This window comes from Larus michahellis, chromosome 1, assembly GCF_964199755.1.
Source record: "Larus michahellis chromosome 1, bLarMic1.1, whole genome shotgun sequence".
In the NCBI taxonomy this organism is placed as follows: Eukaryota; Metazoa; Chordata; class Aves; order Charadriiformes; family Laridae; genus Larus; species Larus michahellis.
This window is the reverse complement of record NC_133896.1, coordinates 64,044,769-64,069,927: the sequence shown is the minus strand read 5'-3', so window position 1 is coordinate 64,069,927 and position 25,159 is coordinate 64,044,769. Positions and strand designations below refer to the sequence as shown.

Genomic DNA, 25,159 nt, shown 5'->3' with positions numbered 1-25,159 from the left:
TTTCTTCACTCTTGCAGAGGAAGCACTGGTATTAATAAGCATACAGCTACCATTTTAAAAGCTGAACAGAAAGTTCCCACAGAAGTTCAAACAGGGATGTGTTGAGGTTTGGTTCAGCTCACTACAAAACCAAACAAAAAAGAAAAAAAAAAAAGGCCAAAAAAAAAAGGCTCCCCATGCCTTAAATATCTACATACATCTATCCTGGCCAGCCATTGCACCTTGCAACCAGTAATGCATTTTCTTTACCATACTTACAGTTACAACTATTATCAAGTGCATGTTTAGGGAACTGATCTTTGCAGCAATTAAAGGTCAGTTTTTCAACAGTATTTAAGCACTCAGTGGCACAGACTGAGATTTACAATATTCCTACGTACTGGAAAGAGTTATGCGGTTGCAATGCCTCCATTACCACTCTCGGACTCCAGGCCCCAAACCACAGAGCCTGTCTCCAACTCAAAGTGCCTAAATCCTGTAAAGATCTGACCCTTTTCACTTATCCAAGAGCGCACAGAAGTTCATCAAAGAAAAAATATTGACCCTGGACCTGCCAGATCCCAGGGTAGTAGTATGACCAATGCAATATCCTTCCTTACAGATGCTTTGTAAAGAAAGCGGGGAAGCTCACTTTCTTTAAGCACAGAGGAGACGCTGTTTGACTGTGCTCAGACATCATGGAGACGATAGCAGGAAGGAGCAGAAATTCAGATATAGTGGCCCCCAGACTGTGACTTAACCTACTAGACCCTCAGACCTGTGCAAAAAGTGAGAGGAGGCCAGCAAAGTTAATCTTTGGTTGTTTTTTTTTGAGCTGTACCAAATCTTTGTGCATAAAGCAGATAGGGTCTTGGTCATTAGGATCTGGCCCCATCACTCCACAGGCCAGGCCACACAAAGTTTTAAGAGTAAATTTCACAAGCGTAAGGTACATTATCTGACTCTCCAGCCATCACAAGGTGGGAATCCCACAACTGTGAGGAATTTATTCTCTTGGCAAAGAGCACAGGGCTGCCAGGCACCAGCCACCTACCGTCCCATCCCCGCCGCAGGCCAGGATCCGCAAGTTTGGCACTTTTCTGTACAGCTCCAGCCTGGCCAGGGGACATAAAGGGAGAAAAGAGGGGGGAAAAAAAAAAAAAAAAAAAAGAAGTCAGAGCAATGACGCAGGCACTTTCTACGCACTTTGACAGTTTAACCACCACTTTTTGCATCTTCCAATATTCATGACTAAAGGCGTGGGTGGAGGCAGAAAAATAAAGGTGTAGGGGGAGGCAGGCAGCATCTGCCCCACTCCAGCCTGAGCCCTGTGGCTCATTTCACACCTTCACAGACACACACACACACAAAACCACTAGGATGTGAAAGGGGGCCTTCCTCCATGGTTAAGCAGCACCTCTGGAAAAGTATGTGATCAGTTACGCATGTTCCCATGCTAAATCTGAAAGGCCAGATTCTCATGTTGTCTGTAAGCATAAAAATCTTCCATTTTTGTATTACCTTAAAGCAAACAAATATAAACATTGAGGTTTTTAAACAAAATTTAATTTTCCTCATCAGGATTTGCTGAGCCACCGTTTCTGACACATGTAGGACATGACAGCTCCTTCAGCTGGTAACTATTTCTTTAACACCACAGAAAGCAATAACATCTAAACAGAGCTCTTTCTCTGGATATCTGATCTAAGATACAATCAGGAAAACCAAAAAAAGCACCCGTTGTAGACTTGTTCCTTCAGCTGCATGAAAGAAAGGCATAATGAAATATCTCCCAATGGAGGGGGTACATTCACAAGTAGAGAGCTGAGTGACCAGAGGACCTAATCCTCCTTTAACTCCATTACACAGCTCTGAAAAACGTATGCATACTTTAAAGCTTCTGTACATCACGAGGAGAGCAGCAGTGGGGGTGTTTGAGCAGGAAAAAAGGCTTGGGTGCTCTAGAAGTATGAATAGCAAATATGTGGACCATTCTTATATAGGTAAATATTTGATTTTACATGATTACTATATTTTTGCGCTGCCTAATTGAAGCAAGTTTCCCTATCTGAAATGCCACAGGATAGTCTCTTAACCCTTAGCAGTGAGAATCACGCCTTTAAAGACAGGTCCTCCATCCCCTGGAAGAGGCTCACAGCTATTGCCTAGAGAAGCCAAATTAGTTACTCAGCAAGTAGAGGTACTTCCAGTGCTGCTGTCATGTATGGAAATCTGGAGGCAGCTTCACCCCATTCCAATGCTCAGACACCAGGAAATGGTCAGGCACCATTGGTGCCTGACCAGCGGGTCCGTCTTGGAGCCGTCTCGACCTGGCTGTCTGACACAGGGGCAGCTCCTTACCTCTTGTCACAGAAGCCACCACTGCAGCCTGCCCCACCACGACTACCAAAACCTGGACACACCCAATGCACAGTCTACCGATCTACCCAAGTTAGACATTTGACTGCTTTCCTGGTAAGAGAAGAATTATGGTCTGCAGCACTGAAGGCTTGAGAACTTACGCATCTCTTGGCCCTTCCTGAGAGAGATCAAAGACCTGGCGTGGATTCAAATACCACATAAATGTTTGGAGAACCTTGGTGCCCTGGGAAACGAGAAAAATCAAAGAGAAATTATGAATAGCTTTGTGATTATTAGAAATAATAATGTTAAATATTCACTATATTTGGATTGCTTTACAAAGAAAACATAAACCAAGAAAAAGACAAACTAGGAAGTGGCACAGCAGATGACTGCTCTATAAAATAGAGCCACCAATCTAGGCGGGGTGAACATGTATACATATAGACTAAATTTTACGACACAGATCATTAACAGTTCATAAGAACAGATATTCAAGGTTACACCAAAGGTTCATCTTCCACAGAAACCTGTTCTCCTACCTCTCACCACCTGCAAAAAGAAATTTCTGTTATCCTACACCACTCTCGGCCATCCATGACAGCAAGAAGTTGAACAAGCTTATGGGCAAAGTCACCATCACATTGAACAGTGTCCTGCACAACATCCAAGCAATGACACTACTCTGACCTCCACCATCACCACCATGAACAGTCATAACTGTAGCCCTCTAACACCTAATGAAGCAGGAGCCAAGGACCCTGGGCTACAGTTGCACCAATGTTCCCTCACTTGGTACAGTATGGCCAGCCCATCACCTACAGATATAATTTCTACCTTCTCAATTCATATTGAATTGGGTTCATATTCCAGACACTCTTTTCCCTTCATTTTTGTTCTGCCCAGACACAAAGTGGCAGGGTGTCTTACTAGCGGAAGAGGGCTAAGGACCCCATGGGGCCCACTTGTATTTTCAAGTAATGCAAGAATGCATTTCAGACATAGCCTAGGGGGTGCCAGTCAGGAATTTTTGATAGCTACCCCTTCTGAGCTATTGTTCTCCTGTCTGACACTTTCCCCTAAGTGAAGAACCAAGAATAGTAGTCAAAATGCCTAGGAAAAAGAATAAGAACAGAGAAAATAAATGGGATGTTTGCTGTAGGTATTCTCCAGCCTCAGCTATTTGGAGTTCATAGAACTCTTGAGACAGAGGAGGGGTCCAGGACTTTGGTAACCTTCAGGATTTCGTCTTCTAAATCTCTCCTTCAGCCCATGTAAATTTTTAGCATCCACAGAATCCTACAGCAAGGAGTTTTGCAGATGAATTATACACTGTGAGAAAGGCTAAATTTTTTCTTTGTTTTGAATCCAAGTCTTAGCAGTTTCGTTTTATATTCTCTATATAAATATATATTAATATCTAAATGAGAATAAAACTACTCTAATTTGCAGAAACACTGTTGCTAAACTAAAAATTTGTGACCTGGATCCAGATGATGTTCTTACCTGATTCCCTCCACTTTTTGGATTGACAAAAACCAGTAGCGGCTTCATGAGTGGAGAGGAGATAGGCTTTATCACAAATGGCCGACCTTTGTTATCCTGAGAAACAGAAGCAAGAACAACTTTAGTACAAGCTATATGTGTTTCCATGGCATAACACATGCAGGACACCAAACCTAACTCTGACAGAACTACCTCAGGTACTGGAACCAGTACAGCCATGTGAATGTGGTGCTTATCTGAGACTAATTTATCCAGCTGAGACAATTGAGTAAGAAGATAAAAGGGGAAAAAAAACAAACCCTACTTCAGGCCAGCACAAAATTATTTTAAATTGTTACTCAATGTTATTTCCCAAAAAAACAATTATTCACACAGCACTAATAATGTGTCATATAAAGTGCTATTTCTAATAGGAACAATTTTCCAGTGGAAAATAGAATGACATAAACTACTTATTTCATTACTCCCATCTAACAGACAAGTTGTATCAGCACTCAGTTGCAGATGATCTGCTTTTGATTTCTTGGCCTTGCCGGCCCTCCCACCTTTGAACAATTGCCACAGGCCAAACATGACATGTCAATGAAGAAGCCATTTGCCTTGCTACTCCCTACACCTGCAGGACACTAGAGACCCCAGTAGTTAGGACACCCCCCTGGGCTGCGGCAGGCACAGATTCAAGTTTCTGGTCTGCAGTTGTCCCACCACCCAAGTGAGGACCTTAACCAGAGAGCTCTGGCTATGAGATGAGTGTCCCTCCACTTCTCCCTGTGAGGCTGTTGTTCATCTACATAAATAAACCACTAGGCAGGATCTGAAAACAGAGTCTTCTATAAGTTATGTGATAAACCAAACCATTCATCTATTTTCTCTCTCTCTGTGGTCCAGTGCCAATTTTCACACAAGCAGAATATTTCCAATATAAGAACTCTTGAGGGAGATACCCTCAAATCGGACCAGACCCTTGTGTCAATGCACTCACCATGAATTTCACAACCCCAGTTTAACATCCCATGAGCCAAGTCTCTTACATCCCAAGGGAATGCTGTTTCATCAGGCTGCTGGTCCTTCTGGAGTCTGGTATGTTGTTTTGTGAAAAATCAACTCAGGAAATAAAACTTCTCATGCAAGTTTTATCAAAACTGATTTATTCCCACAACCAATTCAATAACATGGAATTTTTCAGTGGGGGGAAAAAAAATTAAACACTGCAGTAGAAAAAACAAAACTTTAAAGTCTGTATTTAGACATTTAAACAAAAGGACCCTGATTTCCAAACCACTTGAATACCTACTTCGTTGCCTCTTTTGCTGGCTTTTCTTTTAAAAGATGTTCTCTTCTTTCGCCGTGTTGAAGTCTTTAATGAGTTCTACATCAAAAGAAAAAAGAATACATGAAAAGCAAAACAAAATTTAGAAGACAGGCCCAGACAGAGCCCCTTTACGAAGCTCTTCCATGCATGTCCACTTGGAGAATGATAAGAGTATCTGGCACATGCTCGAGATTTAAATTACATGCGCTGCATGCTTTACACTTCCACACCACCGTTTATGGAGAAAGCCACACACGGAGACCAGACTGGTGCTTTGGAACTGGAAACTTTCCCACGCTGTGAGGGGGGAAAAAGATCAGATGCTCCCATAGACTCACATAACACCACATGTTGTACCTGCCAACCCTCCCAATAGGGGTAGGAGACGCCCGTTTCCCCTTCGGGGCTCCAGTCTCCTGCCCAATCAGGCTCGTCTCCTGGTATGGAGACCACCTGCATAAAGATGTAATAAAAAAACATGATAAATGAGATATTTTTCATGTTTTTTTTAGGAAAGAAAACAACAAGTTTTAGCTCTGGCAACCATTCTGACTCAACATAACGTAGGCCACCATGGTGTATGATGCTGGCACTGTGCCGTCAGTTCCGGCCTATCAAGAGACTGTGTAATCACCTGCTAAGGAACAAACTGAATTTTCAATATTTAAGGATGGGGCAAGGGGTGTTTGTGGGTTTTTTGTTTTCTTTGTTTTTAAATAAGAGTATCACTTAATTACATAGAAAAAAAGCCAAACTATAAAACTGCTTGTAGTTTTGCAGAACCTATTAAAATAGAACTAGCATCAAATTTATTCTCGAGGCTGGCAATAGCCTGCTCAAAGTTGTTGAACACAAAAGTATTCTGGTGTGATAAGAACAGTTTAAAAAGGGGATTTTTTTTTTTCTTATTTTTTTCTAATTATTTTAATTCAGTAACTGAAGTCATACCTGCAGGATATCCTATCCCTTTCCATAGGATCGAAATTTTGTGTTATAGTAAATACTGTAAATATTTTCTCAGTATTTCAACTCTTAATCCAGCTTTCACCAGGAAATTAAGTAACACAGGGAATTAGAGGAAAGTTTATTGATTTTTTTTTTCTGGCTTCAAATGGGGAACAAGATCCACTCAGCTCATCCAAAAGTTCATTTCTGTCTTGACCTTATTCAAAAGTATACCACTAATGAAAAAAGCCAATGACTAGAGATTATCACATCTGTAAGCAGTGATGTCTTAATCCTGCTTGCTAACCAACATTAACAAGAACAGCTACTAGATTCTATTTAATACCTAACAACCGATTCCAGAATTTCAAGACGTCAGTAAAACACACCAGATATGGAAGCTAATATTTCCACATCTCTGAGAAGTTAAGAAAAACTAACAGCTACCTAACTCAAATACCTAAAGACATTTTCCTTTTTCACCCAGACCAAGAGAAGCCTGCCACAGAGCACAAGGTCTCAAGATTTTTGTCACCTCTCTCAACACTCCTTGTGGACCAGGATATAGTCGTGCCTTGTTGGTTACTGAAAATACCGAAGACAAGATGGCTCTGCAGAGGAGGACGTTTGCCCTTTCAGACTATATTTTGGGATACCTAGTCTGATACAAAGTGATCTTGAAAGCATAATAAACCACAAAGACTGCACTGACTACGAAAACACATCGGCAATATCTCCTGCGTGGTTCTTCACTGCCCTACCTCAATAGACAGATTGACTGTAAACAGTCTTATGTCAATATAAAGGTACAAGACATTACTCTCAAAGCTGCCTCCCATGAGGGTCTCAGTCTAGTTCCTAAGGATTTCTCTGCTGAAGGATTCTCCCTGGAGTGAGGCAAAACACAGGACAGAGAGAAGATATCTAGTCTACCTGCAGTCTTGCTAGTGGTCTGCTGAAAGGTCAGGGGCATATCAAGCCTTTTGCCAGTGCTTCAGACTCTCCAGATGTAAAATTCAAAATACTTATCCTTTCATTGCACTTCAGTGACTTCTGCTGGAAAATTGTAGTCTGTAACTCAAGTTAGGTGTTATACTAGGCAAGTACTTAACTGTATCTCTAGAAGAAGAGCTGTACTTTTGATTCTGCCTTCACAATGGATGGACCTAAGTCCAGTGGCTTTCTTCTGGAAAGGGCAAAGACAGTTCAGTAAAATCCTAACTAATTTTAAAAGAATAATTTCAAGAATGTTTAAATGTAGTTTTCGTTAAATCCCATTATAACATATCTCTTTTTTTTGCCTATAGGTGGGGTGGGAAGAGGCATACAACTATATTAGAGAAACAGTTTTAGTCTAAGCCTCCATTCATGATTATAAAAATTTTCATTTCCACACTCAAAAAGGCACTAAAAGTATGCTATATCACAGCCATGTTATTTCACCTTTTTTTTAAACATGCCTACCCCTGTAGTGTTAAGATAACCTAAAGCTTTGCTATGATGATTGCAACTGCATGTCCATAGCAAATGAAAGGCAAAAAAGCTGCTTAAACATATGCAGGTTCTCTTTGCAAACATGCAGAAGAACAACAGCCAAGAGTAATCATCCGTCTTTGCACATTGAACTGAAGAAATGGATGCATACTACCTTGTCCACATAACAAGTTGATGAGTGTTTTATAAACATGTAATGTTATTCAGCAAAGTACCTTATAGCAAAGCATACCTTTAAAAATGGGTACCATATGTAAATCCTAACTTGCCTCTAGAGAGGAAACCTCTCCTTTGTGGATCTCAGTTTGGTCATCTTCAAAAAGAGATTTTTGGTATTATTGCATCGTCACTATAGTTCTCAGCAAGCTTAGCTAGATGAACAGAAGAATTGGAGTCTTCCTTGTATGGTGGTGTTGGGTGGTGCGAGGGCCACAGACTATCTCAAGCAAATCCAATGAATCCTTTCAACATTTTCCTTTACAACATTTCAGCCTTCATTTTCAAAGGCTTTTAACACACTGGGCTTCAAATGACTTAAATAATGAACAGCCTCTGGGAAGGTCAATCTTGACCATCCTCTGACTGCTCACAAACCACCATTGGACAAGCCAGCTGCTCTCAGAGATTGAGGAAATAAAGAGATAAACCCAGAAATATAAATATTCACTAGCACTTTTTCAAGGTCCTCAAAGGAGGAGGAGAAAACCCCATGTTTACTCACCTTGAACAGGAAAAACTTGGAATTTTACAGTTACTGCCTTTGCCTTCCCAAACACCAGACAAACTGAATCAGTAAGTACATCAGCCAGATCCTCATTATCTACTTTTCTCCCACAACATAAGCATATAGCAAGTCCATTCCTAGAGCTAACACCACTTGGGTTACCAAACCTCACCTATAACAAAATACCACCAGTCAACAGGAAGGACCTGCTTTCACAAACTAGGAGATGGAATTTATTTGAACCCCAGGAAATCAGAGCTGGTGTCAAAGAACTGCGAATGCACTACAGAAATACTGGAAATCTGTAAAGAAGTTACAGAAGTGGCTCGCATTATGAATAACGTGGAATAGGTATTGGGAGTTTTCCATTCATGTAAATGGGTCATTACATACAGGGCTACCACCAATCCCAAAGCTATTTGAATCATTCTGAATATCCTTCATCTTGCAATCAATTGCTTGCAAGAAGCTATAGCTCCCCATTTAGAATGAAGGTTGTAAGCAGAGATTTGTCCTTAACCAATTATACCATTATGCTTCACTACCACAACATTTGTGGTAATCAGAGGGGGAGTGTGCTCTTTATTCAAGCCCAACATTTGAAAGGTGGTGACCCACGTTGTATAAAATAAGCATGGAAAACCATTTTTGTAGCAATAAAACTAAAAATCAGGGCACAGTTTTGCTACAAAAAGCCATCTTATTTGCTTAAAACAAACAACCAACAAACAGGATGAAGGCACCACTAAAATCAGTTTCATATGAGCAGGGAATTCAGTTCAGGAGTTGCCTGTGACCAATGTTAGTAGTTAATTAGAGCTGAGGAAATATTTTATAACAAAAAGGCTTCTGGCCAAATTTATTCTGATTGTGGAATATGCAAAAAACAGATTGTTGGTTTCACATTTATTTACTATCTGAATTTACAAAAATTTGTGAATACTGTGTTTGTATTCTGTGGACTGAATGCAGTGAATATTTCACAGTGTTTACCAAACATGCATATAGGGTGAAGAGGGTCATAATACACAGAAGGAGAGCTGGCCAGAAACAGCAGGAGAGAAGAAAATATTTCCTAAAAAAATAATAAATAAGAAAACAAGACTTCTGCCAAAAAATCTGAAAACACATCTGAAAGATGCGTCAGTGTTTTCTACAGCAATAAGGAAGCATTCCCCAGAACTAATACCTCAATGGGTGCTGTTAAGAAGTTTCATGGAAATATGCCCATTGGGTGTGCTAAATATCATTTTGATCTAATGCTTCAATTACTCAACATAAGGTTTTTGCATGCTACTGACCATGAATTTCAAGGACTTGAGATGTGATGGAGAGGGAATATTGGACTGAAGTACTTCCTCTCCGCTCATGACTCAGGCATACAACGCTGACAGATATTTTCTTTTAGTGTAACATTTTGAACCTTTTAAACATTTAAAAGCATTTTTCCCATGAATTATAATTAGCTAGATTGGATTTATTTTTTTATTTGAACTTTTCTGAAAAAATAATGGACAAGAAAGAAAATTCTCTAAAAATAAGAAAGATGCCTTGCTTTGACCAAGTACCAAATCAAAGGAAAGTTAAAAGTGTTCATTTTTATTTTTTTTTTTTACTAAAAGTTAAAAAATAAAATTAAAAATATGTAAGAAAGGCTTCTTTTAGTCAGGTCAGGCATTGATACATCTATCAAGTACCAGATAGGTGTGGAAAATTAGCCAAGGAGATTAAGTCTCTGCCAAGGACTCAAACAGATTCTTCAAGAGAGGAAAAAAAGATTTCTCTAAGGCAGGCTGGAGTAAAACTAGCAGAGAAATAAGAGCGTAGGGAAAAAATACATATGCCAAGGAAACCTTTTTTCTCAGAGTGGAGACGGCTAGGAATCTTGCCTTCTCTCTCTGGACCTAAAGGAGAAATAGTGGTCTCTTCAGCTGACTTTTTGATTACTCTATACATATATTTCCCCTTCCCCCTAACTCGTCTTCAACATCCAGCTTTTTAGAAATGCAACTCATGCACAAATCTGACATTCATGTCCCTAGATTGGAACTAAAAACTGAGCAGTGTCACAACTTAGACCTTTTTCCAGTTTTATGGCACTAATTTTGTCTTAGTGTCTTGCCTACAACCTGAACTTCTCGGATCCTTGTTGGCAACCAGGACACTGAGTCAGAAAGCCCCGGGTCACTTCTCAAGGACGGACACACTAACATTAAGAACCACACATCCCTACTCTATAAAACCAGGATTCCTGTGAATGGAGGAAAATTACAAGAAAACACGAGTGTGAAGTTTCAATATCCCGGACATCATTCACTTCAGGGAAAAAAAACAAACAAACAAACATCAACTTGTTTCAGTGCTTCTGAAATAAAATTTTTCCCAGCATTTCTGGCTCCCCAATATGTTCAGTGTTTGGCTGTTTCTTTCAGGTCAATCTTGAGTGAAAACAGACTTTCAAAGAAAAAAAAAAAAATACTTCTTGCATGATGAGAATCCCCTTTTAATTTTTGGCCAGCTCTCTTCTGGATTCCTTTTCTCCCTATTGTGTTCACCAGTGAACAATTGTCTCCAAGACATATCACATCCATTACCAAAGCTTTGAAGTCTAATGCTTGTTACCTTCAACTAAATGAGCACGTGGGCTGACTGCTCACATTCAGCAAGCACTGATGTAAATAAGACATGATTGTTTAAATGTCCATTAATGGCAAATTCAGAGGAACGCCAGTCCAGCCACAGCCAATTCTTACTCCAATTCGAGTGAATGTTTGTGAACAGTTTTTCCCTGTATTTGCTCAGCTCTATTTAATGAAACATGCTTGACTGCCTAAAACAGAGGGGATTTCTTGCCATAGGCTCATTGAACCCACAGTTACAGGAACAAATCCAAGCTGAATTTGCTCAGAACAGAAGTCACATTTGTTGCTAATCATCCAAAATAGGGAAACTTACTGAAGGGCTGGATGGAGGGGCAGGAGGATACAGGTTCATAATCACCATGGATGTATGCTGGGTTTCAGGGATAGAGACAGGGTTGAACAAGCATGCCTTAGTGAAGGAGTTCCGAGCGGCGAAGCCAGGCTGGCCCTGCGCAGCCATACAGCTTCAGAAACAGACATCAGCATGCAGTTACCTGAGGTTTCTTCACCTTAATGATCCAGGTGGGAGGCACAATGACAGCAGCGTGAGCCCCCAGGGAACATGGCTCCTCAATGTGATGTAGCATGAAACAGGTGACTTTATTGTGAAACTGGAAGAGAGGAAGAGAGTAGAGTCAATAAAGAGGCCAAGAAAGACAAGGACAAAGGGAAAGCATGGAGAAGAGGGTGATGGTACAAAAACTGGAGCAATGTTCCCAACTCCACTGTCTTCAAGCCCTTCAAACCATGGAGTTTTAGCAACTAAAGATCCGTTTCCCTAGCCATGCCTTCTTACCAAAAAAAAAAAAAACCAAAAAAAAACCACACCACCAAAAAAACCTCCAAAAATGAAACAAACAAAAAAAAAACCCAAACATCAAAACCTCCAAAAACCCGAATCACTTCTACACAGATCACAAATTGAAGACCACAACCTAGTTTGATGCACTCTATGTATTAAGAGTTCTTTGGCTTCCTGAGCTAGCAGCAGCAGGGTGTTGATGGGAGGTAGCTAGTGACTACATTCTTCTCGAGGACTTGTGTCAGCCAGGTGAAGTTAATGGTGTCTTTGAACAAAAGGAACAGAACTGGCAAAACTGGGGGTGATTCACAGAGAGGGAACCTGGAAAGCTGGTTCAGAGCCCGGAAAAATGCTACCAGATTCCCTGACTACTATTCACTTACCGCCAACTTGCACCAGGAACAACTGATGGCCACAATCTCTTTACTATGGAAGGAGAATTTCTGCTGAAAGCCCTAGAATGAGCAGAAAAAAATGATTAAATTCCTCCTGACTACAAGAAGATTTACGCCAGGTGACCGTGCTAGGCTAAATCAGTTTATTGAAGTCAGATACATTGGCTCAGCCTCAAAGCTCTTAGACATCAAATAGATTTTTGGGGGATAGAACAGTGACAGCATTCATAGCGAAGGTTCAACTGGGACATTTTCATATACACTTCTAAAAACACTTCTCCAAAATGTTATGTTTTTTCTTAGATTTTCTAGTTAAAAACAAAGGAAGAAGAAATACAGAAATAATGCCTATTTTAATGAACAAAATATTCCCTCATTGCAGTGTTGTTTTCTCTAAATACAAACAAGAATTTGAATTTTCCTTTTTTTTTTTTTAAAATACAGAGTGGAATCAACTACAATGCTGTGTTGAAATGTTCTGATTGGGAAATTAAGTTTATTGTTTTATTGAGCTGACTCAGATCAAGATCTTTTAAGAAAGTTCCAAAAACATAAATTGTCTGATTCGGATCAAACAGATAAAATAAATATTTCTTCATAGCTTTAAGGAGACCATTACCAGCAAATACAAGATTTTATTCTCCCACAGAAGAGTTTCATTTTGTAGAATGCAATTTCAGCAGACATATCACTTTGCTCTGAATTCTAAAGCTGGAAGAGATCATTGGGTCGTATACATCCTTCTTGCATATAACACATGCAACAAATGGTAAGTTACAGACTAAAAATTTGTGTTCAGTTAAAGCTTATTTTAGCTAGAGAAAGAATTGATGTGAATTGAAGAATTGCTGCAGAGATGGAAAGCCCAGAACTTCATTGAACAGTTTGTCATAGTCACCTTCACTGCTTAGGTTTCAGATTTGCAGTTGTCTGGGTCCTTTATTCATTGGCTTCTATCAAGCCTCCCCCTACTACATAAAGTAGCCCATCACTACCCAGAATTTTCTAATTCAGTCTCTCTACCAAGTCATGAGTTTGTGAGGCAGTTTTCTTTTTGAAAAGCTGAGTTTTACCTAAATTTCCTACATGCTGGGCAATGCCCAAGACCCAGTGCAAAGAATTATAATCTGATTCAGTAACATCTAACAGGTCATTGCCTCACTGCTTCTGTAATTAAGGTCCTTCTTATCCTAGCTGCTCTGGAAAGGAACAGGAAGATAGACACCTGCAGGAAAAATGAGCCTATTGGTGCCCAGTGCAATGACGCTGTCAAGCACACCAAGAAGGAGATTTAAATGAACAACCAAAAACCCATCCAGAGATGCACTGGTCTTGTTAAGTGAGGGACTGAGCTCCAATATGTCCATACATGGTAGCTGAGGACAACCCTACCAATACTCTGAAGAGGAGGCAGCTCTCCCTGTCTGCCTGCCATGCAGAAGCGCACACTGCAGCTTCTTCAGGTGTCCCCAGCATGTATGCAAAACAGCTTGCCAGGTGGATCACACCACCAACTAAGGCCTAATCCTAACAAGGCTTGTGTCACCTCTACCTAGATTTATTTTATTTTTTTTTTAATCCTTCCCCTAATGCCTCAGGTTTTGCATTCAGAGAAATTCAAAGAGATTACATTCTTCGTAATGATGGTGATTTGGCATATTCAGGTTTAGTAATGGAACACAGTCAAATGGCTTCACAAAGACCAGCTGTCCAGCTGCTTCTGGCTGGGCAGATCTAGCCTGCCATTTGGTGCGGGCACAAGAACAGAGTGACAGCACGTATGATACGAGTGCTGGAACGGAGGTCTGACACTGGACAAAACACACTAATCTCATTCACTTATACAAATGCTTCTTAATGTTTCTCACAAATCTCACTCTTTCTTGTCCTAAAGCGTATTAAAAGAAAATTATTTCAGCCCCTCATTGGCATGAAATGTTTTGTTTTATTCTCCTTTCTAACAACCAGGGGAGAAATTCTTCTCTACCAAAACCTCCAGTAATAAAACCTAAAATTCAGTACATTAATTCCACAGCCCATAAGTGGTGTATTTTAAACATACGGACTGAGCAGCTTGTCTGGTTCTAGATGGACCATTTTTCATTTATTCAGTAAGCCATTTGGCTTTTAGGGAGTCATTAGAGAAAATGATACAGCAATAACAACATATTAATGATAAGTAGCAATAAAACATCACTTTTCTTCCTCAATTGCTTTACAAATATGAGCTAATTCTTCATATGGATACATGTTGGAGGTAAGACAGCAATTATTTGAAAGCTAGCTTTACAAATAAAGGAACTGATAAAACAAAGCAATGCACTGCAGGTCACAGTGAGATTTGATGGAGACTATCAGATTGAAACACTGGGCCCCCCCATATTCCACCAGAAATCGTCTCTTCTGCCTTCTCTCGATAAGAGGGAAAACTAAAATTCAGCTATCTTGTTCCTGGGTCATACAAGGAGGTCTTCTGCACAAATTTTGGGATAGAAAATTAATTTCACCTTTGTGAGAATAACAGCCCAGAATATTAGCCCATGTTCACTGGCACCCAATTCCCATACCACACAAGAAATCCCATGCTGTGAGCTGCTCCTGCAAAAATAAACAGTTGTGCACACCAGAGGAAGTGTATTTGGAGCAAAAGAGCACCTGAATCCCTAGCTTGTGTCGATGATTACAATCTGTCTAAATAATCTGGATCAAAGTCCACGTTAATACAGACGGCCATGCACAAACAGAGCACAGAGGGATTACTAGCTCCAATATGTTTTTGTTATATTCTCAAATGTATTTATCATGAAAGAGTATTTTCACATCAGTGTTAGGGGGACTAATAAGGGTTTTTTTACATGTATTTTCTCATGTTATTTATTCCCTTTTTAATGCTCCCAGAGATATTCCAATGCAACGTTACTGTAGTGGAGACTGGTATTACTACAGCTTGAATACAGACGGCAACAGCAGCACTTGGATGGTGATCTCTGCTAAAATAACAGAGAACTAGAATTGCCCCACAACTACTAGAAATTTCAATCCTACCATTATATGCAGGGAAAGCATACAGCTCTGCATCAATCCACAGGCCCTTAAAGGGGACCAGTAACACAGAGAGAGTGACACTATAGCTGCCCACTGCATGGGTAGAGTGGACACACTGCTTCCGACACCACAGAAAGTTTAAAAAAAAAAAAAAAAAGAGTCTGTTTAGCATGGTGGCCGAATATGCTTTCTCAGCCCTAGAAAATCCCTAAGCCACTGGTAACTGGAAGTATATGAAGAAAGGATAACTTTGCATTCATCTTTAAGCTTCTATTACTGCACACAGTCATGAACTGGATGCGGGGCCACATGATCTGAACATTCTTATGCTGTATTACATAAGGGAAAAAAAAAAAAATCTGCTTTTTTGTGATGAACCCAAGTAACAAACAGCTAATAACAGCTAAAAGCTACAAAACTATATTTTTTCCTGCCTGCAAGAGAAAGGAATGAGTTCTTAAACACCACAAATGGTATAGAGGACGTGGTTTGGGAGCATTTATTTGCCATCTCTTCCAACACAAAAGCTATGGAGCATTAGAGAAGACTAATAAGTGACAGGTTCAAAACAACCAAAATGTAGTTCTTCTCACAGCATGTAGTTAAGTTTGGGAATTCCTTGTTAAAGTGTGTTGCAAATGCTACAACTTTACCCAAGGAGAGACTAGACAAGATCACAGGAGAGAAAGTTATCATAGGCTGTTAAAGATAAAGGCGCCATTACTGGAAACTCATGAGACAGAAATTCTTAGAAGCTAGGAGACTCTTTTGGGGATGCATCACTAAACACCTGCCCCATCTTATACTTTTCCATAATAAGCCACTATTGAATACTGGGCTCGATGGTACTTTGTCTTAAGAGATACGGCCATCCTTCTATTACAGTCTCCTGTTCCAGAAAAAGGGGAATCATCACATCAAGTAGACAGAAATAGATTGTTTGGTTCCACTGCACTCGGTAAGCTTTTGAACTTTCTAGGCCCCCTTCGCTGGCACCAATATCTGCATATAGTACTTTTGCAGTACAGCAATTAAATCACCCCTGGGAAGGAGAAGAGAACTGAAGCCTAAATGAGACCACGTAAGCTGTATCTGCGCTAGCAAGTGGCATGTAATAGTGGGAGCACAGGCTCTGTTGGTGCTGACAACACTATGCACAAGGATTTTCAGAGAATTTTACTTTGAATTAGCCGTATTCTGGTCCTGTGGACTGAGTGCCCGTGAGTAGCTGCAGAGCGTTAGAACAGTGCCTTGCATGTCAGTTTAATCTAAAAGGAATTCCGTTCATTTGCTGCAGACTGTTCCACATGTGAACCATGGTAAGGGATGACAATCAGTAAAATTCCTTCCAAACTGCACTTCTGATCCAAGGTGAGACACTAACATCAACACCTCTGTTCTCCGGTTCTCAGGAAGTGTCAGCCATGGCACAGAGGACACACAAAATATAAAGCCACAAAGCCAGGCTAAGGGTGTTGAGGAGAATGAATCCCTTTCCACTGGCTTATGACATGAAGCGTGAGATGGGTATATCCTCAATGTTCATTTCTACTTTCTTTACTCAAGCTATTATTAATCATCATTAAAATACTTAACCATCCAATTCCAGCCATGGGATAGGACTAAGGTTACGCAGCAGTGAGGTCTATCAGAATCATTACGTATTCCATGAATAATACTTTCTTTTATTGCTTTAAATTTACTGCCATTCCATTTCAATGATAGTTCCCTTTTTCTTGCATGACAAGAAAATATAAAAGTTGGTTTTCACTCAGAGGTACAAGAAACATAGCAGTGGAGCACAAGACAGACAAGTATTTTGCTGTAATAGGAGGCTGCTTGGCCAATAAATATAATGGGATTTTTTTTCTTGTTATCATTTTCCCTAATCCTTCTGCTTCTTGACAAAGAGTAACTCTACTACAATACACCCACGTTGGTCTTAACTGAATACTTCTTATTCAAGGAAAAACTGTTATTTCCTCTTAACTTCTCCATAACAGTCAGGGCTGATAGGAATTTTAGGATGGACTGGTCACATTGCCCACATGAATTTACCCAGCACAGCTTTTGATTCGATAGGCAGTAAGTACTCCCATTGCAAAATCAACACTTACTGCCTCTAAGGGAGATCCAGGCCAACATGGCAGAGGCGGAAGGGAGCATCACTGTAAAGTCATTCCATAAGAATACTGCATGCAAAGTGCCTTGTTGCACTGTTTGCATGCTACTTGCTATAAATGGGCATCACATTTTTATGGCATACCTTGTTGCAGCTGGTAACCGGTGATCTACATCAATATCCACATACAAATCTAATTTTCCTCTGACTTAAGCGCTGTGCCATGGACACGAGATACACTTTCTTACTAGCTGATGTTTAGAGGGAGGCAAAAATATAATATAGTGCTAGAGAAAGGAATTAAGACCCTGTATTAATTTTATTTTTAAATATCTCTCAACAGATTTCAGGGGTTCATAATATTTCAGAAGAAAGGTCTTCAGTAGCTAAGGTACTTCTTAGTCCTTTTTATAGCTTTTTAGAAATAAGCTTTTATAAGCTATGCATCAGAGGAAATGTGAAACAGTCTCACAAATTTTACAGTCTGCCAGGGCAGAGAGAAAGAAACAGCATTTCTTTTTCCAGAAGCCTGAAAAAATAGGCCATCACGATTTTGGCACAGAGGACAGCACTACAAGAACACCATATTGGCGCAGGGTTAGCTTAACGAAGAAAGAAGCTCAAGGAGCCACAGCCTTCCTCCTCCTCATTTTCAGCAGCCAGTGCAGCGCGATGTCACAGCACACACAATGTGCTCATTCCTGCAGATGCCACTGCCTTTTCTCTTCCCACGTGGGAATCAGGGCTGCTACCACTCAACATATCAGGCTTGTCATCAAGCCTTAAGAGAGGCCAAGTGTTCAGGATAGAAAAATTTCAGTGACCAGACGGACCTACTGGCTACCCTGAATTCATAAGTGCCCAGCGTTGTGCTTGTGCTGCACTGGAAATCTTACCTTTCCACACTGCTTACACTTCCCCTCCTGCCTCCGCCTGTGCACCCAGTGGTGTCGGACAAAGTTCTGCAAAAGGACAAAAAAAAATATGTTATAGGAAGCAATGTCAGCTTGTCCCTTCAGCCAGTGCAATCTTTTCTGGAGCAAAATGCAGCGGTGCCCATGGGAAACCCCAGACACAACCAAAACTGAAGGAGGAATAAGGATGAGATGGTGTCTCTTTTATCAGGGAGTGTTATGACAGGACACAGGGTAACAGCCTCAAACTGAAGGAGGGCAGATTTAGATGGGATATCAGGAAGAAATTCTTTACTGTGAGGGTGGTGAGGCACTGGAACGGGTTGCCCAGGGAAGCTGTCAATGCCCCATCCCTAGAAGTGTTCAAGGCCACGTTGGATGAGGCTTTGAGCAGCCTGGTCTAGTGGGAGGTGTCCCTGCCCATGGCAGGGGGGTTGGAACTTGATGATCTTTAAGGTCCCTTCCTTAAAGGGAATTTGAAGGGAATTCTGTGATTGTGTGTTCTTTATCCATGTTGAAATGCAGCCAGAACTACTCTCTTGGTACTCTTCTACAAAAAGAAGAAAGTTCATTACATGATGCGGAAATAATCATCACCTAAATACAAAGCACGGAAGGGCCCAAACACTGCTGTGTTCAGCCACAATGCAGGGCCCCGCTCTATTCTGCTTGGAAATGCAGCCTTATCATGCGAAAAATCACAAGTCAGTGGAGGAGAAGGGAAGGAGGGGAGGAAGGAGCAGTCATTGAAGCAGTCTTTTCTCCCTGTCTGGACTACTTACATCCTGGATGGCAGCAAGAGGTGAGCAAGAGATGGGAGGGTGAGAAGCACTGCCGTCCCTCTTTCCGTGCAGGCGAGGGGGTTAAGAAGGGGCCTGTCTGCGCCACGCTGTTACGCCAGCAACATTGAACCATCAAGGTGGCAGGGAATTGAGCTACCTCTGCTAAGAGCAAGCTGGCCACCAAACCAACTATCAAAGTTCAGAGGTTGGTTTTTTTCCTCTTTTTTATTAAAACACAAATAAAATGCCTAATGCGTAAATTAAGTTTCAACGACTATTTTTGGCCTCTTTTTTTTTAAAAAAACATTGGCTTCTAACTATGTAAGACAGATAAATGTAGCAATGAGAACAATAGATGTCCAGCACCTTCAAAGGAGCTGAACTCATACAGTAGCCAGTCACAAACTATAAGGGGTTGGAATGTTTGATTATTTTTTTATTATTATTTTTTTACTAACTTAGGACACTAGAGATACTTCTAGGGGAAAAAAAAAACAAAACAAAAACTAAGGGTGAGGCAAGTGGAAGGAGAGGGAAGCAGAGAAAAAAATATACTAGTTCAGAGGACAGGAAGAAAACAAGAAATGCTACCCAAAAAAAAAAGAAGAAAAAAGACAGAATAGCTAAATGAATGGGAAAAGAGACAACACAAAGATGAAATGGTTTCCGTCAGTGTAAGTAATGGAGTGCTTCAGCTAGAATTCATTTTATTTATTCTGGGGAGGAGAAAATGTCTCACAGGGAACCAATACTCCAACTAAGATTCCTCTAAATCTAAAAGCTCCGCTGCAGCTCCACGCCAGGTGAATCATCACACAAATAAAATGAAAAGCAATCGTCATTTGTCCATTACTTACTTCTCTTGGAGATCTGGAGCCTCCTTCTCGGAAAGTCGGTTTGCAGCGAAAATTAATCTAGCATTAAAATAAAGCTGTTAGAACTGAAAGTGAGCTGAGACAAAATTCATTTCAATATGTTGATCTAGGCTGGACTTCCAAAATATTTATTATCTATTACAATATTAGCTTGTTAGGTGAACAAAATAACTTACTTGGATGGCAGAAAATCGCTTTTCATATGGCATAATAATTCTGCTTGCTAGACCTCCACACAGCCCTCATGTTCACTAATGCTATCGCCGCCTGCTCCGTTCAACTATTTAAACTGTCGCCCCCTTGCCTAGAAGGAAAGCGCTTCATCTGTTTGTTTTTTTCTAAAGATCATTTGCAACCAAATTGGACTTAAGCTGAGATCTCAAAAGTTAATAGGAGCTGGAAATCTAACTCTGTAAGACCTTTTGACACAACCCAGCTTTAAGTCTTCATAAACAAAGCCTGTGGAGAAATCTTCCTCCACATGAAGAGCTGTGCAAATTACCCTAAATTTCTACGTTTTGCTTAGATGAGGCTGCTTTTTTCCACCTCCTCAACCACAAACCCTTTGGGGAGCATTTTACTGCCTCATGCAGTGCTGTTGCCTCCTTTAGATAGGAGAGGAAAGACAGAAAGAGGACAACAGGAACTTCCATGAACAGAAAACATGTTTAGGAAAGTGAAGAGAAAAAGCATTTAACAATCATGGGAGTCCTAAGAGAAAAACCCAAAACCTTTTGAGATTAATAGAAATAAGAGCAGGGGGGATGTAGAAAAGAAAAAAAAAAATATACCAAAGAAAAAAAGAGAGGCACGGGAAAAGGCCAAAGGATATGTGAGGTAAGGATACACTAAATGAAATGGATTCAAGCTTAAGTTGACTAGCTTTAAAAGAACAAAACGCTTAAGGATACTGCACAGCTATGTTTTTGTCAGGAAGGCAGAAGGATCAAGTTTCCCCAAATTTAAACACAATGGTTCACATGTAAATAAGTTCTTCCCTCATTTAATAATGGCCTTCAAAATAATAGCTCAAGGGATGGGGAGTGAGAAAAAATAAAAAGATAAAAAGTAAACAAAATACTTATTACTTAAGAAGAAAGAAAAGCCGTAGCAATATTAGTCTTCCTCCCTTGCTCTTCCCATGGAGTTGCAATGCGTTGTTTCCATGCTGAGTCGTGACAGGTTGGAAAGACCTCCAGCTTATATTTATTTTACTTACAACTTACACCTTTGCAAAGAGGGCCAAGCATAAGATTTATGTACCAGTTTTAAATTCCACAGGGTTTAAGAGGGATGCAGACTTTATAACAACGCTCTACCAAGAGGAGAATTTCATGGTCTCCAGAATGGCATAAAAAAGCCTAAAAGAATGGGGTTTATCTAAGTGCTCATTTGCTCCGGTTGGCAATGCCACCAACTTGCTGGGCTGTGGAGAGTCAGCACTGCCGCTGATGAAGGAAGTCATGAAAAATTCACTGGTAACATTTTGTGCTGAAAGCATGTGCTAATGCTAATTTCACTGTGGGTAAAAGCATCGGGGGTGGAAATGGTACCTCTCCAACTTGGTATTATGGCAATCACTGTGACATTCGTCAACACAAGTCCAAATACTTGGAAAGGAAAAACTCTTTCCAAAGGGTTGCTGCTATAAATTTGTTATGCATCCACTTCTTTTATGGAAAACAACACTGCAAAACATATAGGAGTGAAAATGAAGCTCTAATGAAATCAATGGGGAAATTCCCACCCATATTTCTTTACACATATCCCACCAAGAAAGAAAAACAGTGGGGGGAAATTTCTTCAACACATTAACAGTTAGGCATAATGAAGAAGAATCACTGATGGGAAGACAACTCTGTGATAGACATTCTATAGGCACTTGGGGGTAAGGACTCCTTGAAGGAACTGAAAAGCAGGACAGACACTCACAGAAATAATGGCACTACAAAAAAAAAAAAACCAAACACAAACAGGTTTGGTGTCTTCCATTTTAAAAACAAGAACTTAATTTCTGAGATTTTGAGGACAAAATGCTATAGTCTAGTAAACACTGAAAAATGTTCATAGTAGCATCTTATGCTGCATCGGTCATAATAAATATAGCTGTAATAAGATGAATTAAGCTGAGTTTAGTTGAGGAATTTTGAAAGGCCAATTTTGTGCCTGAAAGGATACCGCGTTTTTTAGCTTCAATTTTCAATCTAGAAATAGAGGGAAATAATATTTTAATCATAAAAATTGTGAAAGGATTCTGGGGGGGGGGGGGGTTGTTGATTCTTTTTTTTTTTATTATTTTGAGGAAATCTATTTTAAAAAATAAGCTGGAATTTTAAGTCAACTTTTTAACAAATATATTGTCAAAACAGCTATGAAAGCCTGCTTTGGCATATGACGTTTTCCAGCCTGAAACCTTCAGTAAAAGAATTAAATGAGTGTTGTCCGTGTCAGGCTCCAGAAGATGGCAATGTCTTACCTTCTCTAACTGCTCCATGCAGGCATTGTGGACCACAATTTTGCAGGCAGCACACTTCCTCCGCAGAGCAGATTTCTGCAAGAGGAAAGGGAGATGTGTGTGCATGGAGGTGCACTGTTCTCAGGAGGAAAAAAAGTTAGCTGTGAAACTGGAGACGTTTCTCTCCTTATGCAACATATGCTTATTCCTCTCTCGGTGCTCTCAACTGTTCTGTATATTGAAAAAAGGCCCGAAGCTCTTCCCATTAAGAATTGGACTTTGTGAAAGACAGAGCCGCAGTACTTCAGGATATGAACTACAGGTAAAAGGCTCCCTTTTAGGCAGCAGGTAAGGCTGTTAACAGTGCAGATCATCATTCTAAAAGGGACCAGCCCAGCAAGATGATGAACAGCACCAGTGTAAAAAGGAGAAAAAACATACATGCAAATCAGAGAACTCGGACCAGTTCGGAAGAGTGTGTCATTTCATTCTTATCATATGATATTTAATTGGATGGGCCTGACCATCGACTTGCAGAAAGATACTTCAGTCATTTACCAGAGAATGATTACTTTCTCACAGAATGTTGTTAAATGTTTATGAAATGTTACAGCAGGGATAAAATTCTCAGCCTAATTATGCTGGTTAGTTTTATTAATTTCAGTAGGGCTTTTAAAATAATTTCCATTGAATCCTCTGGGCTAAGGCTTATCAAAGGCAAGAGAATACATCCAGGAGAGAGAGAGAGAATATATTTACTCTTTTTTTCTTGCATATATTCAATTCAATAAACCAGATGGAATTAATTTTCATAGAATTTTAACTTATAGACCTATGCTTGAGGGACATAAAATTTCTAAACACATGGTAAGTTGAGACTGATTTGCCTCAGATTTTTACATTGAATTTATTCACGTTCATTTAAGTTTCTAACAAGTTATTTCATTAGAATATTCAATATATTGTAAATAAACTCAACAAGAAACAGGGAACACAGCTTTGGCTCACATTGTAGAATAATTATTATAGTTTTACCTGGTCTCATAATGATGAGTCTCATACTTATCTCTGTATAGATACACTACAACTGTGCATGTTCTCATATATGTGGAATGTTGTTCTAATGTTTCACCTGAAGAATCATGACATCGTATAACAGACTAAGCTTTCATGTGTTTCATTAAGTTTAAATATGTTTTTAGTCTGCGTTTGCCCAAGAGTGAGACAATATAAAGGAACTGATTCCTAAGATGAAAAACTGCAAAAAGCAAACAAAGCTAATGCCTTACAATCGAATCTTTTTTTTTTTTTTAACATCTTGCTTTTTAAGTTGTTCTCATGATTTTTGAATGCTGCTGGCATTGCAAGTAGTAACAACCATTTGTAGTGAGATGCTAGTAAAAATTCAGATTTTTCCATTACTTCTAACTTCTTTGATTTATCATGAAATTTCAGCTCCATATTCCAGAGGCTGAGTTTGTGTTCTTTATAGGCTAACACGTTAATGCAAAGTTTATGCAGTTACAGATTAATTATTTCTCACCACTTCTCCATCGAAAACATTTCATCTTAAGTAGTTTACATGTAAAAGAGCTAAGTCAAAGGAAGACCAGGACAGGCACAGAAAGATGCAGCGTCATCAAAAGATTCAAACTGGAAAAGCATTAGCCTTTTGACAGATCAGGTTAAACTAACCACAACTAAAGCTAACTGGATTTTCATTTCCATCTCTAGTTCTTAGTCTAATGAAAGCCCCACACAGTGTTATAAACGCAGATATCACTTTCCCCAAAGGGAACCAATACACTAGTACCTGAAAGTTAAAAGACTCTCAGTCAGGTCAAGCAAAGGCCAGGCAATTAAGAATTGAGCAACTTTAAACCCTGCTGCTTCCTAAATACAACTCAACATCTCAGGCCTCTTGGGTGGAAAGTCTTGTCACCACGTAAGATGACTCCCAACATTCCCAGATAAAAGCGTAAATCAGTGGGTCTAATTCACCAGCTACTGCAAACAGTCCTTCCAGCTCCTAGAGAGATACCCCTCTAAAGCTATGACACAGCCTTGCAAATCGTATGCAACATATTATTACATTTCCATGCTACTTTCAATGAGCTAAATTACAGGGAAGTATTTACTCATTTTTTTGAAAGGCAAACTTCTATTAAGAATACATGAAAAGTCATATTGGGTCAGACCAAAGGTCCACTCAGCCGAAAACCAAAATCCTGTCTCCAGCTTTTTCCGGAACCTGGTGCCTCAGGACCAATATAAGTGCAGGGCAAACGCACAATGACAATCCTCTTGATTATTAGCCCACAATCAGCAGTTTGCTACTGTTGGGACTTTGCTTTGGTACTCTTTGTAAACAGGCACAGGCCTACCCAGGCTTGGCTTAATCTTATATGCCATAAAGTAACCAATTTTCCTGAGAAGCTATAGGGGATGGATATTAAGTTGAGGCTACGGAAAGCACTAGTGTTTTGGATCAAAGTGCCCCAAAAAACGTGAGTGATTGGTGAATCAAAATGCTTCAATTTGTATCAAATGTTTTTGTTTGTTTTTTTTTTTTAATAAAAACAAATAGATAGTATTGAAAAGAGTCCCAGGCAGTATCCACAAACACCCCAGAGAAGACAGCCTCCCCTTACACTTTGCAGTCCAAGAGCACGGATGCTCCCTCGAGCACTGATTCAAAGCAAGGGCTTGAACACAGGATCACACTGTCTCACCAGGTTTCTTAAATACCAAGATAAGACAGTTGGTTTTCTTCTTTTCTTCTGTTGAAGCAGTTTAACTGAAATAC

General features: G+C 39.9%; 1 protein-coding gene across 9 annotated transcripts in view; it reads right to left on the bottom strand.

Moving 5' to 3' along the window:
- Positions 1 to 25,159, bottom strand: part of DGKI (diacylglycerol kinase iota) — a 217,073-nt gene that overhangs the window by 102,055 nt on the left and 89,859 nt on the right. For 3 of the 9 annotated variants that reach the window (XR_012586453.1, XM_074582700.1, XM_074582709.1), the window contains 10 exons: positions 22,375 to 22,449; positions 19,881 to 19,937; positions 18,224 to 18,289; positions 12,149 to 12,220; positions 11,458 to 11,574; positions 5,516 to 5,611; positions 5,141 to 5,215; positions 3,847 to 3,942; positions 2,502 to 2,584; positions 1,034 to 1,094 (listed from right to left, as the gene is read on the bottom strand). Coding sequence is in view for 8 of the 9 variants with exons in the window: in XM_074582700.1 (XP_074438801.1) it covers positions 1,034 to 1,094; positions 2,502 to 2,584; positions 3,847 to 3,942; positions 5,141 to 5,215; positions 5,516 to 5,611; positions 11,458 to 11,574; positions 12,149 to 12,220; positions 18,224 to 18,289; positions 19,881 to 19,937; positions 22,375 to 22,449 (798 nt within the window). In the remaining variant the exon portion in view is untranslated. The remainder of the gene's footprint in view (positions 1 to 1,033; positions 1,095 to 2,501; positions 2,585 to 3,846; positions 3,943 to 5,140; positions 5,216 to 5,515; positions 5,612 to 11,457; positions 11,575 to 12,148; positions 12,221 to 18,223; positions 18,290 to 19,880; positions 19,938 to 22,374; positions 22,450 to 25,159) is intronic. The other 6 variants (XM_074582719.1, XM_074582730.1, XM_074582739.1 and 3 more) reach the window with 3 other exon arrangements.